Source organism: Lycorma delicatula, chromosome 5, assembly GCF_047948215.1.
Source record: "Lycorma delicatula isolate Av1 chromosome 5, ASM4794821v1, whole genome shotgun sequence".
Lineage (NCBI taxonomy): Eukaryota > Metazoa > Arthropoda > Insecta > Hemiptera > Fulgoridae > Lycorma > Lycorma delicatula.
In genome coordinates this window covers 180,693,459-180,708,238 of record NC_134459.1, presented here as the reverse complement: position 1 = coordinate 180,708,238, position 14,780 = coordinate 180,693,459, and the positions used below count along the sequence as shown (strand labels likewise).

Genomic DNA, 14,780 nt, shown 5'->3' with positions numbered 1-14,780 from the left:
GCTTAGTCCTCAAACCACGAACATTCTGGTAGATCATCCTCTATTTATCCATCGCTACCGAGCTGCAATCCATCCTCCTGTGAACCTTTTTCTACAAACACCGCATCAGGCCTCAATGGACCATAAAATGGAGCCAACAGCGTACCAACAGGCCAGACCTCAGGACGAACTAAGCTGTCAAAATCTGAAGCACAAACTTCAATTCGAAACGAGTTATACGAATCGTACCTAGTCTTCAAACAAATACACTTAAGATGTTGAAAGTTGTGTTTCTCAAGCAACTTGGTGATATCACCAACCCCGGTTGAAGAGTTAAACCTTGAAACAAAAAGTGCTTTAGCCTTGGGCTTAACCAAATTGTCGCCTTTCCCAAAAATAGCTTTTTGAGACCTCACCCTTTTCTTAGGGTTAGACGGAGCAACGGAACCCTCAAGAAGATATTTTACTTTGGGGCCTTTACGCTTCTCACAGCCAACAACAGTCCAAGCAGTCTTCCTAGCAGCCACATCATGGGAGGCTGCCGTCAAAACATCATTCACAGGGTTAGCGGATTTATTTACAGTGTCAACTGTAGCAGAAGTAAGCCCCTCAGCATTTTCAAAATTCACATGCGAAGCGTTTCCAACTGGATCAAAAATAAGGTTAGCAGGCAAAAGAGAAGAAGAACCAGAGAAAAGAACATCTTTGTGTAAATTTCTATCTGGAACAACCATGTCAGTCATGACTACACTTCTTAATTCGCTAATCGAAGACTTCAAATCAGAATTCTCATATCGAAGACGTTTAAGTTTAAGTTCAAACCTTACATCATTAAGTTCAGACTGGAGGGCACAAATTATTTCCAGAACTCCTTCGTCAACAGCAGACCGCAGAGATTGAAGTAAATCCTTATCAGCAATGATATTGCTCTGCTTATAACAGCTATCACAAACCACCTCGGGTGGATTCATTGAAAGACTCGTATCATCCATAATACATTCAACATCTTTAACAGACAGCATATCTCTCCGAATAGATCCACTAACAGTACCATTATCAGATTCAACGTTTTGTCCAACAGAAGTGCTATTATCGATAACGGCATGTTTCTTTATGCAAGAGCCACACTTAAAATTCTTGCTCTGAGAATACAACCTATTCTCCTCCGCCGAAAGTCCTAACATTTTTGATGACATCTAACTTCGCACATCACACAACGAAAATACTTCTGTTTCCCAAAGAAAATCTCATCACATAGAGGACAACGACCGCGCTGCCCGGCATCGTGAACAATGTATGAACCAGAAAATCACTTAAAAGAGGTAAAAGGCCCAAATTTTACACTTCTGTAAAAAAAAAAGAAAAAAATCTTTCCTCAGGCTCCTTCCTAGCCCCTCTAATTTATGGACACCTCTGCTGAACAGCAAATATATTTCTAACCCAATGCTAGATGCAATTCATAGGTTTCACTGTAAAAACAGCTAAAACTACCGTAATAGTCGCACTATTTTACATTCAATTTGTGAAATCTTTTCAATGCTTTTAAATTTTTTGCTTGATGAATTAATTCACCAAAGAAGCTTTCAGGCTTGCACATGGGAATATGAAAATGGAATTTTTTTAACGTATAAAAAATGCCATGAATGCCATGCCTGACCAGAATTTGAACCTAGGACCAATGGATGAAAGGCCAATATGCTACCGCTGCCACAGGAGATCAGTAAATTTTGTTTCAATTAATTAACTCTATGGTTCAAAAGGTTTAATTTCAACTGCATTTAATGATTACACAATGTTTAACGTAAAATATTCACTTTTATATATGTATAATACACGGGTACAATCTTAAGGCTTCTATAGCTTCCTCGATCTGATGATGTCAAATATTTAGCACTGTGACACCGGTTTAACAATTACTAACTCTGATTTATTGATATAATTAAATCACAGTATACGTACTTCCCATGTTGGCCATGTTGAAAATTTTAATGTGGAATTGACAGCTGCCATCAATCCAGCTGCAGATAATGGAGACTGTAATATCTGTGGTCTAACAAACAGCTGCCCGATTGACTTTTCTACATCACTGATGACAATAGTTGTCGGTAATGTTGTCAAGGTACTGATCAGTGTTCCATTATTTGGACGCATACTAGTAACCGATAATATACTGCAAAGAAAAATAAGACAAAAAGAATAATAAATTACATTCATATACAAATAAAAAGAAAACAATCATTAATTTTAAGAATAATTTTTACTTTTCCAGCCGTATAGTACACTACATAAGAAGTATGCTATTCAGGTCAAATTTTGCAAGTTAGTTTTTGCAGTTCCTTATGTTCCATGACCTCCTTAACCAAAAAAAAAAAAACATAATTTTAACAACAAAAAATTTCAGAAGGATATATGTAGATATGTTAGCCTCTTTTTTTCATTTTGCTGTTGGACTGGCTGATTTGGAGGGAATTTGTCACAATGATTTTTATACATGGAGCACTGTTTAATTCTGGTCTCGATTGAAGGGCAGAGAGGTATGGTTTTAGGCTAGGCAGTTGCATTGTTATACAGATTAGATGATTTCAGTACATTAATATATCACATTGTTATATATTTGGACAATTTAATTCAGGGTGGGGGATAAGCATAATATTTATGCTTTTTTAAGCGATTTTCACTGTAATCATTACACCGAATAATCAAATTTTTATTAAATTTGTATGGTGACTGGATCACTGATGCCGTTTAATTTTGGTCACAATTAGTTAAGCGGGTGAGGAAATATGGCCACCAGCAGTCAAAAATACACCAAAGGGAATGCGTGAAGTTATCAAAGCTAACAGCTTATTAATAGTTTTTCTCCTAAGTAGAAGTAGTAGTATGCTGAGTGTAAAGCGCTCAGGAAGTAAAGGTACAGAGATAAAGATTAATTAAAATAAAAAAACTATCTCTTACCCAGAATTATTAGCAGACATTTCATTCCACTGTTGTAACACTGAAGACAACTGATCGAGATCACGGGTGTATTTGTGATTCAAAAATTCATACTGACCCACTACAGCTCCAGCGGTTTCTCCAGTGGGGTCATTACGCAGGTGTTCATCTTCTAGCAAGTACTGAACCTTATCCAAATGGAAACCGCTGACACCATTTCCCAACCAAAATTTCATCACATCCTGTTTCATTTACGTATTAAAAAAACAAATTAAGAAAATATTTAAGTATCTGAGATCTTTACTAATTTAGGTACATAAAAAACATATTAAAAGAACCATATGAAAATAGTTCAATGCAATTTACCCATTCGATACCAATGGATAACAGGGAATGATATGCTGTAATATACACTAAATAACTGCAAGACCCCCATGGACATCTTACATAACCTGAATAACATCTATCTAAAGGCAAATGTTAAATGTCCCTCTCTCTCTCTCTGTGTGTACATATATTCAGTCAAACTCCTGTAACTCGAAAATTATTCTAATTCTTGACCGTATTGTATTATGTTATATGGAAATATAATTCCTTTAACTAGAACAAAAATCCTATAAGTCGTAAAAATTTGATTAGTTTATTACAAAAAATAAAATAAAAAACCAAGTTTAACATTAGGTCTATAATATCGATCTTATTTTCAGTCAGAAATATGAAACAAGCACGATTCATTTCCTGTACTATGCAACAAAAAAGTATGAATCAACATACAGTAAAGGGGGAAGCGAAATCTTATATATCAAGCAACAGCATTCACCAGAATTTGTTTGTTGTAAGTAGTGTTGGTCAATGTGTCTTTATAACCGTCTTAGCTCATACGCTTAGTTTTTGTATGTCTGTTTCGGTTTATTTGCTACTGTAAATTAGGGTGTTCTTATTCTTTCCTTACAACAAATTTTATGCGTTTAGTTCTTGTATAATTAGGTTCAGTTTTTATTCAGTTTGGTTAGTTGTTTTTACATTCTTTCTGTTCTTTTTTTTTTAAATTTAAATGAATAGAAATTTAAAAACACTGTCATTAGATGATAAAATAAGGCTCATAATGGAAAAGAAGAAAAACATGATCACACTGGAATTTGGTATATTACCCAACATGTTTACAACGATTTACAAAAACCGTGAAAACATTTTTAAAGATTGTAACCTTCATAGTTCAGGCGTTATCAAAAGGGAAGAGTCTGTCAAGTATCCCGATGTTGAAAAAGGCATTTTAGAATGGTTTAAAAACAGTCGCGATCAAAATTTACCTATCAGTGGACCAATTTTATGTGAAAAAGTCAAGTACTTTGTGAGACAGCTCAATTGTACGGATTTCAAAGCTAGTGTTTTCTTTTGGTTTGCTTAATAACTTTAGAGATAGGAATGGAATAATTTTTTGAAATGTTTGAAGTGAAAGTGCCATTGTAAATGAAGAAGTTTGTAATACGTGGATAAACAGTACACTAAAAGAAATTATGAGCACATACAACAAATCTGGCATTTTTAATGATGATGAAACTGGACTGTTTTACAAATGATTACCTGACAAAACTTTAATTAAGGTGCTAAATGTCATGGTAGGAAACAAAGTAAAGACCATGTTCACAGTTCTTTTAGGTGCGAACATGTCGAGGACAAAAAAAGTTGAACCCTCTCTTAATTGGAAAATCAAAAAAAACCACGTTGTTTCACTAACATTAAATTTTTTCCTATTCAGTATGAAAGCAACAGAAAAGTGTGGGTTGCTAGTGAAATCTTCGAAAAATAGAAAGATTGTTCTATTTACTGACAACTGCCTGGCACATCCAAAATCATTTCCTCAGGAACTGTTTTCAATAACATGCGTTTCCTTTCTATCAAATGTTACCTCTAAACTCCAACCACTGGATCAGGGTATTATACAAAATTTTAAGCAACTGTACAGAGAATATAATGAAAACATTAGAGATGGTTGAAAAGAAACAAAAATCAGAAATTAATCTTTTTCATTGTCTGTGGGAAGTTAAAAAAATCTTCCAATAATGCGGTTGAGCTAACAATTTTTAACAGTTTTAAAAAACTTGGATTTAAAAACCCACAACTTGTTATTTTGTTGGAATGTAAACAAAATAGCAGTGTGAACTTTTGTTCTAACAACAATAATGGTGATGATGGTAATGAATGGCAGTCAGTTACTAATGTTTTGCAAGTACCTAGTGACATAACGTTTTGGGATTATGTTTCTAGATAAAGATTTGGTAATAGCTGAATACTCTGCCGACGAAGAAATTGTAATCAATACAATTAATGCTATTTAAATGAGTATGACACCATAGAGCTGATTCAGATGAAAATGATGAACTATCCTGTGTACTGCCCCCAACTTTAATGGATAACGTTGAGATAACGCACAGATAACTTGAGTCTGGTCAACAATTCGTTGAATAAAAAAGATGATGCATCAGAAACAGCTTTTTCCGCCATGGCAGATATAGAAAAATGGTTGACTATACTGCATCAGAAGAATGTCAGACAACTATCAACAACTTTTTTAATTGATTTTAATTAAATTCAGTTTTTTTTTTACAAAAGAGCCGAGCCATGTATTCTTCAATTTTATTTTATTTTTTATAAATTTAATATTGTTTTTACTTTATTTGAAAAACTTTTAAAAACACAATCCTTGAATTTAAAACTGAACTATTTTTTATATACAATACAAAAATGATTTTTTAATGATTTATAATAAGTATAGCCTTTTGTATTTTTTATTCATTTATGATCTTCGTGAAATAAATTATCAGCGAGAAAAAATGTGATTAATGTACAGTATTTTTGTGTGTATTTATCAGCTTACATTTTGTTTAGTGTATTTCGCAGTAATAGAATACTCTTCAGATAAGTTACGTTTAACTTACTAATTACATATATACTAACCAGTAGTACGTACATACTGAATACTGTATTTATAATGCTGAATCATGTCATGCAATATTTTATTAAATAGTGCTGTACATTTTACATGAGCAAATTTACAGCGAGTAGTAATTTCATAACATGTATGTTTCTCTAACTTGAATTTTCTGTAAGTGGAATTTTTCTTTTAGTCCCTTGAATATTTGAGTTATAGGAATTCCGCTGTATATATATATATATATATATATTTTTTTTTTTTTTGAAAACTCAAATAATTTATTAACATATTGATTACTTTACTAATAAAATTTAATATTAAATTTAAAACAGCAACAGTAAACAGATAAGTAACATTTACCATATTAATTCCAAGAATTATTTTTGTAGGATCCCACACATTCAGTTGGTACTTAATTTTGTAATTACATTAAAATAAAGTGTTTTTATAATTTGTGAATTTAATTTGTCAAAATTCATAATTTTGAAATTTACTATGAATAAACAAGTAAATCCTGCTGTCCGGTACTGGAATGATGTAATACGAGAGTTTTTTTTTCAAGGTCCGATCGGTCGCGAAATAAAAACCCGTGCAAAAATCGGATGAACCTTTCCACATATCTATTGCGCAGCGTCTCTAGTACGGCCTTCAATCACGCCGAGTCACTTTGTTTAGTTCTGAACACGCAGCTAGCACGTAAACATGTCTACAACAATAGCATCTCCCGCCAAGTGTGAAGTGCGTGCGGTAATTCAATTTCTTCAGGCTGAGGGGTATAATGCAGCTGAAATTCATAAACAAATAAGTAATGTGTACGGTGAAACTTCAATGTCAGGGAAGGAAGCGAGTGTCAACCGATGATCTCATTGAGCGAGTGGATGAGGCGATTCGAGAAAATCGTCGGTTCACAATTTCTGTTTTGAGTGATTTGTTTCCTGAAATTTCAAGATCAGCTCTCTACACCATTGTGTGTGAGAGACTTCAGTACCGCAATCTGTATGCGAGATGGGTTCCCAAGATGCACTCCGACCATCACAAAACAATGAGAATGGACACCTCCCTAACGTTTCTCCAGCGCTACCACAATGAAGGAGAAGACTTTTTGAACAAAATTGTCACAGGGGACGAGACACAGGTCTATTTCGAAACTGAAGAAACAAAAGAATAATCCAAACAGACAAACGTAGAAACATGGGTGAAAACACAGGCGGCTCTGTTCTACGACGAGCGTATTGGAAAGTTGGTACCATGCTATGACAAATGTCTAAATCGAATGGCGACTATGTAGAGAAATTGCGTAACTATGTAAGTACTTGTTACAAATAAATAATTTTTTATTTGCACCGAGGTATTAATTTCGTGACCAATCAGACCTTGAAAAAAAAATAACCCTCGTATTTAAAACATTGTGTTTTCCTTTTATTCTGTCATTACTACTAACTGTTAGATTGTATTTTATATTTAATAGTAGTATTTTATTATTATTTGATTATCATCTTTGAATATGATTTGGTGGTTCATCATTTTATATTTTTGTTTATACTTATAAATATAATATTTGTTAAGTATATTCATTTTTTATAATTATTATTAACTTCCAAAATTTATTCCAATTATTTTTGCAATCAGTATTACTATGTTTGCATTCTATTCTAATAAATGATCAGCTACATTAAATATACCTATTTTTTTGTTTTTGTATGCAATGTAATGTTCTCCTAAATCTTTTTAACCATCGTGTAAAAACGATTTACAGAATTCATTACAAATACTACTACTACTCTCTAACACACAGATTAATATAAAAGTTATGTCTCGCACTACAATATACATGATCACATAAATGAATTTTCTAATTTGCATATAAAGATGAGAATGTAAGCATTATGTGCTATGTAACAGGTTATTCCTGATGTACAGGATCCTTAAAAACCATTGGCTAAGGGTGCAGAAAAAAGTCAGTGAATTTCCTGCCATAGTGCAATTAGCCTATCTGGATAAGTCACCAACTGACTTTCTCACTAAACAGTGCCAAATCTTGTATCTTTCATAACTTATGCCAGATTAGCTAGTAAGATATGTTGTGAGTAATGATATAACTAAATTTGATTCTGTTAGAATCAAACGTTCTTCTACAATTAAATTGTGAAATGCTTGAGCCTGTTCAGTATTTCTGAAGCTAAATGTACTTTCAAAAAACAAAATAAAAACTGCCGAGTTATGTTCGTATCGAGACAAGGAACCTTTTCTCAGCAAGGTCAGTTGAGTATGTTTGTTGGACCTAAGAGGAAAAAACTATTTCCTGAGATATTCTCCATTTCACAATTCCCCTACTTACAAAAAAAAATCATGAATTTCTTGGCGGAGCTAGTTTACGTTTAATCTGTGTTTTTACTGTCACCGATTAGGTTTTCCATCGATTACATTGCTATAGGATTCTCATAAAAGTTGTTGAAGAAAAGTTAAATATTAAAAAATTGGCAAAAAAAAAATAAGAAAAGCAAATTTACAACTGCTATTTTATGTAACTACACAATGATGAAAAGACATTTGATTACAATAAAAAAAATCTTGTAAAAAAAAAACTCACTCTGAAATAATCAACAACTTGTTGATTGTGAAAATTAAAGTCAGGCTGTGACTTGTCAAATTGATGCAAGTAGAACATCTTTCTCTTTTCATTCCACTCCCATGCACTATCACCATTTTTAGTTATCTAAAAAAAAAAATATGTAAATTCTATCAGTGATTTCATGATCTCATCTGGTACATTAAATTTACTAAACTGAAGAAATTTAATTCATAACAAAGAAGTTAAATAAATAAGATGATAATGAATCGGCTTCAACACTGCAAATAATACTATTCTCAAGTAATTCTTACTCTTTCATACAAAAATATCTGTTAGGTGATTATTATTGATAAACAGTATTGTATTAAGTACGTTTAATATGTAAATATTAATAATAATTATCACAAAACAAAAATACACAAAAGATTAATTTAAAGAATTTTCTTACACCTCATAATAGCAATGTTATGATCTTGTTTGAAAATAGTTTAAGAGAATTTTGAGCAGAAAACAGAAAAAGGCAAACTTTGATTCAGAAAGGACAAGGAAGTATTCTGTACCTATCGCTTTTCAACTTGTTTACAGAAGCGATACAGAAACTGAAAAAATTTTTTTTAGAGCAGTCACTGCACAAGTTGAGAAAATAAAGATATTAATGACCGACTGATGATACTGTTCTCTTGAAAAAACAAAAACAAAAAATAAGTTACAGATAGTACTGACCGTAACGAATTGATTATTGAGAGAAACTCAGTGTGAAAAAATTAGACTAAAACTGTTTATATGAAAAACTTCAAGGTAGTTTTTTCCTTTGGCAGCTCACATTTTTGTTAACATCTACAAAGTTGTTAAAAACATTCCTAGAACCCATTTTGAGATATCCTCCCCTACTGCTTTGTCACACTAGCCATCATGTTAATGGGTTTCAACGCAGATTGAAACATCTTTTGAGGCATTTGCATCAGAAATGCCTCGATGACTGAAAGAGAGAGGCCATACTGACGACTGAAATATGTAATCGGGTATTGAGGGTCTACAAGATGACCTCTGGTAAAACCCAGAGTTGTTACGATGTATTATGCCAGGTAAGCTTCGATGAGCATGGACTGATGTGCCAATGAATAAAATATAAAAGAAACCGATTTTTTAGTTCCAGTTTGTTTAGCTTCCATCTTACTGTACCCTGTAAACAAAGATGTTTTAAATTTTTTTATTTTACACTATCTACCTGTCAGGAATGAATTCATAATGAATAATACTCCTAAAAAACCCTCAAAAACACTTCCAATAAAACATTTCCTTAGCGCCTATTCAAATAAAATTCCTATGACTGTAGAGATGATGTTGATATACATATTCCGTGTTTTGATTTTACAAAAACTATATTTACATATTGGTTTTTGTCTATAAAACGTACAAAAACCTTGTCTCATCTCCTTTTATGATTTTACTCAGAAAATAATGATCTTGATCACCCATATTGATGAGATCACTTGCCAATGTCATACAAGTTTCTTGCCGATCTATAAACATTTCTGGTACATCGCTGACAAATGTAATACCAACATTGTTGATGCAGCTATATCATAACATCTTGGGTGCTGTCAACATAAGAACCAAAGCTTATCTCGTTACAATTGCCATCTTAAACTGTATGAGACAATTCCAGGAAATTTTGAACTTAACTTATATATAGTTATAAGTAATATACGTTATTTATATACACAAAGAGAAAGAATCAGCAGTTTACAATTTGCTCAAGGGTCTTAGTGAGGGTAATGTGGTATCTTATATATATATATATATATATATAAATTACCTATAATATTTAATATCTATTTTACGTGTAACTTATTGTACGATTCTCCTCAAGTTGAAATGATGTTTTAAAAACGCTTAATTGAGGTAAATATTTTTGTTTGTTTATATCCAGTAATGTAAATAACTAAAATTGAAATGTAAACTTACTGTTATAATTTTTTTTACTTTAAATCTTTTAATGGCACTTATATTTTCATTAAAAACTGATATCACCATCAAAAGAGGATGCAACAAACAACAAAATTTTATATCATTGTAACCGATCTCAGTTGCAGACAGACCTTATATTTTTTTTTTGTTAATAGATATGAAACAACTATTTTTAAAAAAATAACATTAATTAGTTTTGAAATTACAGCTCTTTGTAATGGTAGCTTAAAAATTACTTATTTATTTTTAGCCACTATTTAAGTGATTTATCTGTTCAATAGGCCAGTACTATAGTAAAACGTCAAATTGTGTTATACTATCTTTATTAACCGTTTATTACATTTAGCAATTATTAACATAATGGACTAACCGTAACAGATATGAATGATGTTTTATGTTTTTGCATTCTTGCCAAACAATTTTTTTTTATTACTAATAAAATTTTACCAGACTGACACAAAAACATTTTTTAATATACAGTACTTAATTTTATCGTTTCATTTTCAACACGGTAATTGCTTTCAAATATTTACTTGGGAAAAAAAAGGAAAAAATATAATTCAACATTGTGATTTTTACACAAACAGAGGGTATTAATAAAGTTTGAAAATACTTGTCATTAAACATAGAAAAATTAAATTTAGCAATTCCTTCTACCACAAAACAAGCGACCCTCAAGGGAGAACAACTCAAGAATTGTGAATGGAAAAATGCATCATTTTAAAGGGTAATTAAAAATAAAAATTTTGATAAAAAACTGTCAAATTACAACAACCTTAACAAAAATAGGCCATTTAATGTTTTTCATACTTAAATTTCAAAAATGGTCTAGTACCTTGCCCAAGGGTGAAAAAATAAAAAAAAAAAACATTCAGCTCCTATCTCAAAACAAAATATTTTTTAGTGAGGCCACCACTTGAGAAGTACTGTAGGTCACTTTAGAAACTAACCATGAAAAAACATTTAACAGCTAGCTGCCATTTTGATTACAGTTATCATAGCTCAATGGTTTTAATAAAAATTTTTGATTTTCAATGGCCTTTAAAAAGATATGTCATCATCCTACCCAGTTTTGAGTTGCTTCCCACGGGGACTTAGGATGTGATAGTCTCATACAAAAAATAATTGTTTTGAGGGGGTCATCTCTTACAGTTGAGCCAATTATGATATTGCTAAATGTATTAAACAGTTAATAAAAATATATTGAACATAACACAGTTTGACGTTTTTAACTGTAGCACTGATCTATTTGGCAGATAAATAAGTTAAAATACCATAGTTAAAAATAAATAAGTAATTTCTAAGCTAACAAAAGAAAGAGCAGTTATTTCAAAACCAATTTATCTTACTTTCGAGGAGGGTTAGGAGCATTTACTAAGTTAAATTTCTCTGTTTGAGAAATTATTTATGGGTTCCCATACTTTATTAACACAGACACACACAAAATGCCTAAATTTCCCAATTTAATTAATAAAATTATATATATATATATATATATATATCTTTATTAATATTGCATATAATGTAGTTTCAATATAATGATGTGATTCTTTTGTATATTTTTCTTCAATGAGCAAAATAATGTCTAGATTAATCTGATATACACTTCAATAAGTATTTTAATGTTGCGTCATATATTTAGTGTAACATCAATCAGTATTTAACACATTAAAAAATATTAAGGTAAAAAAGATTTTATTGTATAACATTTACCTGATCTTTAACATTTTTCAAACTTCCAAAAGTTAAAAAAAAAAAAACAGAAGTTTTACTAGAATTTTCTAAGACCACCAAAAATATTATGGACGCAGCTGGTGACTCAGCAGGTCTGTTTTATCTTACTTTAACATGCACATAGATTATCATGGCAGTAGACAGAAGACGAATATAATAAACTTCTAAATGCTCTCACTAAACTGACCAGAAGACTACTGCGAAACAATTTATGTTTAACAAATTTTGCATGATTTTAAATGTTTAATTTCTGATCACCGACTTGTCTATGTCTCATTACTTATAATTTCTATATTAAAGCACAACTATTGCAATATTTATACGGATAGGTCCCTTTACGCTATTTATGAAATTATTAGGATTGATGCAGATTACCTTCTATGAATCTAAAACATCTGTTTGGGTTTCAGCATGTTCAAAGCATAGCTGTATGCGCCTCCATGTTTGGTTGTTCATCCGAAACAGTATATCAGGGGTGATCATTTCAAATGTGACAACTTCGATAAATTGCACTCATCTGAGAACACGATGTTCTTTTTATAGTTTGCTCTTGGAAAGCATTCAAGCAATAACTGACACGCATAAACGTGTCGATCAAGATCATTGTCACTAAACAACTGTGGTCGGATCAAAACATGTAAGTCCTTCTGCATAAGGCATTGGAATGCGTAACTCAACAGAATGTTTGCATATTGATTTCATCGGTGATCAATGCTTCCACAACAGCAATGTTTCAGCTTGAGTGCTTGGTCTCCCGCTGCAAAAACCTTCTTCTCCCATGTCAGTGAAATTTGGTGTGATGGGTGATGATTTTCTAAAAAGCATAAAAAAGTCATCATAATGTTTTCCAATGTTTGAACGTTCATGGACCCACATATAAGCTAACATATGCTCTTCCATATGAAACAAGTTCATTACATTAAGTGAATGAACTTGTTTCTACCATTTTTCCACTCTTGACTATGATTAAGGTCAACCCACTATGACTGACACACCGGACGATCCCCACCTTTTCCAGCAGCAGTGAGCGACATCAGTGAGATTTATAAAAGGACTTCCCCCGCTTATCCTATACATAAATATGTAAAGCTATAAAATGATAAAAAAAAGGCAGATAAACGAATGCATACCCAATTATTAGGAGGTAATGGCTTGCTTCCATCTTCATCATAGCCTTTTGCTGATGCCCATACATAAAAATCTTTAAAAGGTTCTTCCCCATCGATAGATTTAATAAACCACGGATGCTGATCGCTTGAATGATTCGGTATAAAACTCATTAACATGTATAAACCTGCACAGTAAAATTGATGTCTATATAGACATTATTCAGATCATAACATAATTATTCAGTAAATAGTTCACATCATAAACAGTAAAAAGTAAATAGCAGTTATTTACAATGATAAAATAGAACTGTTCCACAATTTACTAGGGAGAATAATTTAAAAACCTCATCAGAGCGACATTAAAAAGTATAAAATTAATGCACACAAAGAAGAAGCGGTTATAATCCATACTAATAGAAATAATATTGATTCTATATCATTATTATTTCTTTATTAATACAAAAACAGTACATAAATTAAAACTAAGAATAAAAGAACAACCTTGAAGGTGTCAAAAATTACTAAATATTTGATATTACATTATAATAGAGATTATTTACATTATTTAAGAAAAAAAATTAATACATAGAAATAATGTTTAAGGTATAACCGACTTTTCCACTCTCTTTAATTTTGAGAATCAATCAATCCCCTTCCTAACTTGAAGAGAGGTATGAAATCACTAAATGCAGAGTCTGGCTGAGAGGAGTGATTAAAAGTGTTTCTACTGAAACTGCTGCTTGTATGCTGCTAACAGACAAGCATGCATCAATGTGAATAAGGGAGCTCTTGATGAAAATATCTCTATCAGCGTTTCTGAATTGCACGTTGAAAAAAAAAATGAATTGCACGTTGAAAAATGATTAACAGCATAAATCCACTGCGATTGTTGCAACTTCATATCCACTCAAATGATGCCTTTGAAGACCAAGAAAACAGCAGCCATGATCTTTGACAATCAATTTGTACGTCTCATTCAACTCAAGAACCAGATTTGCCTTTCCTCAACAACCGTAGGCCCGTAAATTTAATACAGTTCACAATAAATTTTAAAAGATTAATTTTTTTTTTATATTAGGATATTAAATTACAGCCCAAATGAGTAAGATTATTTATTCTAACAACTATCTCTGAAGAAAGCAAGCAATAACAGAAAGTGACAAAGATAGCTTACCCCTTATCAACCGGTTGGATGTTTCTTTGCATTAAACTAAAGAATTCTTTTCTATTCGCATAAAAAATGTAGTACAGCAATAGGAGAAGTATGCAAAAATAGAGACAATATAAATGTAAGTCTGTTCAAGATGCTTCTAATAACAACATAAATTGATGGTACAATAAGTTTGAAGAAACGGTGGATTGAACATTAAGAAAGAAATCTGTGGACTGTGTATGAATAAACAAATGACATTGTCTGAATATATCTACATGAGGGGCAGCTAAACAGTAATGCATGCTGGAAAGTAATGGGAGAACAAAATACCGAACAAAGCACAGATGCTAACTTGTCGTTTCATTCCCCTCGACTAATACTTCAAAACCTGTT

The 14,780-nt window shown here is 31.8% G+C and overlaps 1 protein-coding gene across 1 annotated transcript in view; it reads right to left on the bottom strand.

Moving 5' to 3' along the window:
* Nucleotides 1-14,780, bottom strand: part of LOC142325657 (amino acid transporter heavy chain SLC3A1-like) — a 60,503-nt gene that overhangs the window by 13,792 nt on the left and 31,931 nt on the right. The window contains exons 3-6 of the mRNA XM_075367684.1: nucleotides 13,256-13,419; nucleotides 8,439-8,564; nucleotides 2,935-3,155; nucleotides 1,939-2,149 (exon numbers count right to left, since the gene is read on the bottom strand). Coding sequence (XP_075223799.1) covers nucleotides 1,939-2,149; nucleotides 2,935-3,155; nucleotides 8,439-8,564; nucleotides 13,256-13,419 — 722 coding nt within the window. The remainder of the gene's footprint in view (nucleotides 1-1,938; nucleotides 2,150-2,934; nucleotides 3,156-8,438; nucleotides 8,565-13,255; nucleotides 13,420-14,780) is intronic.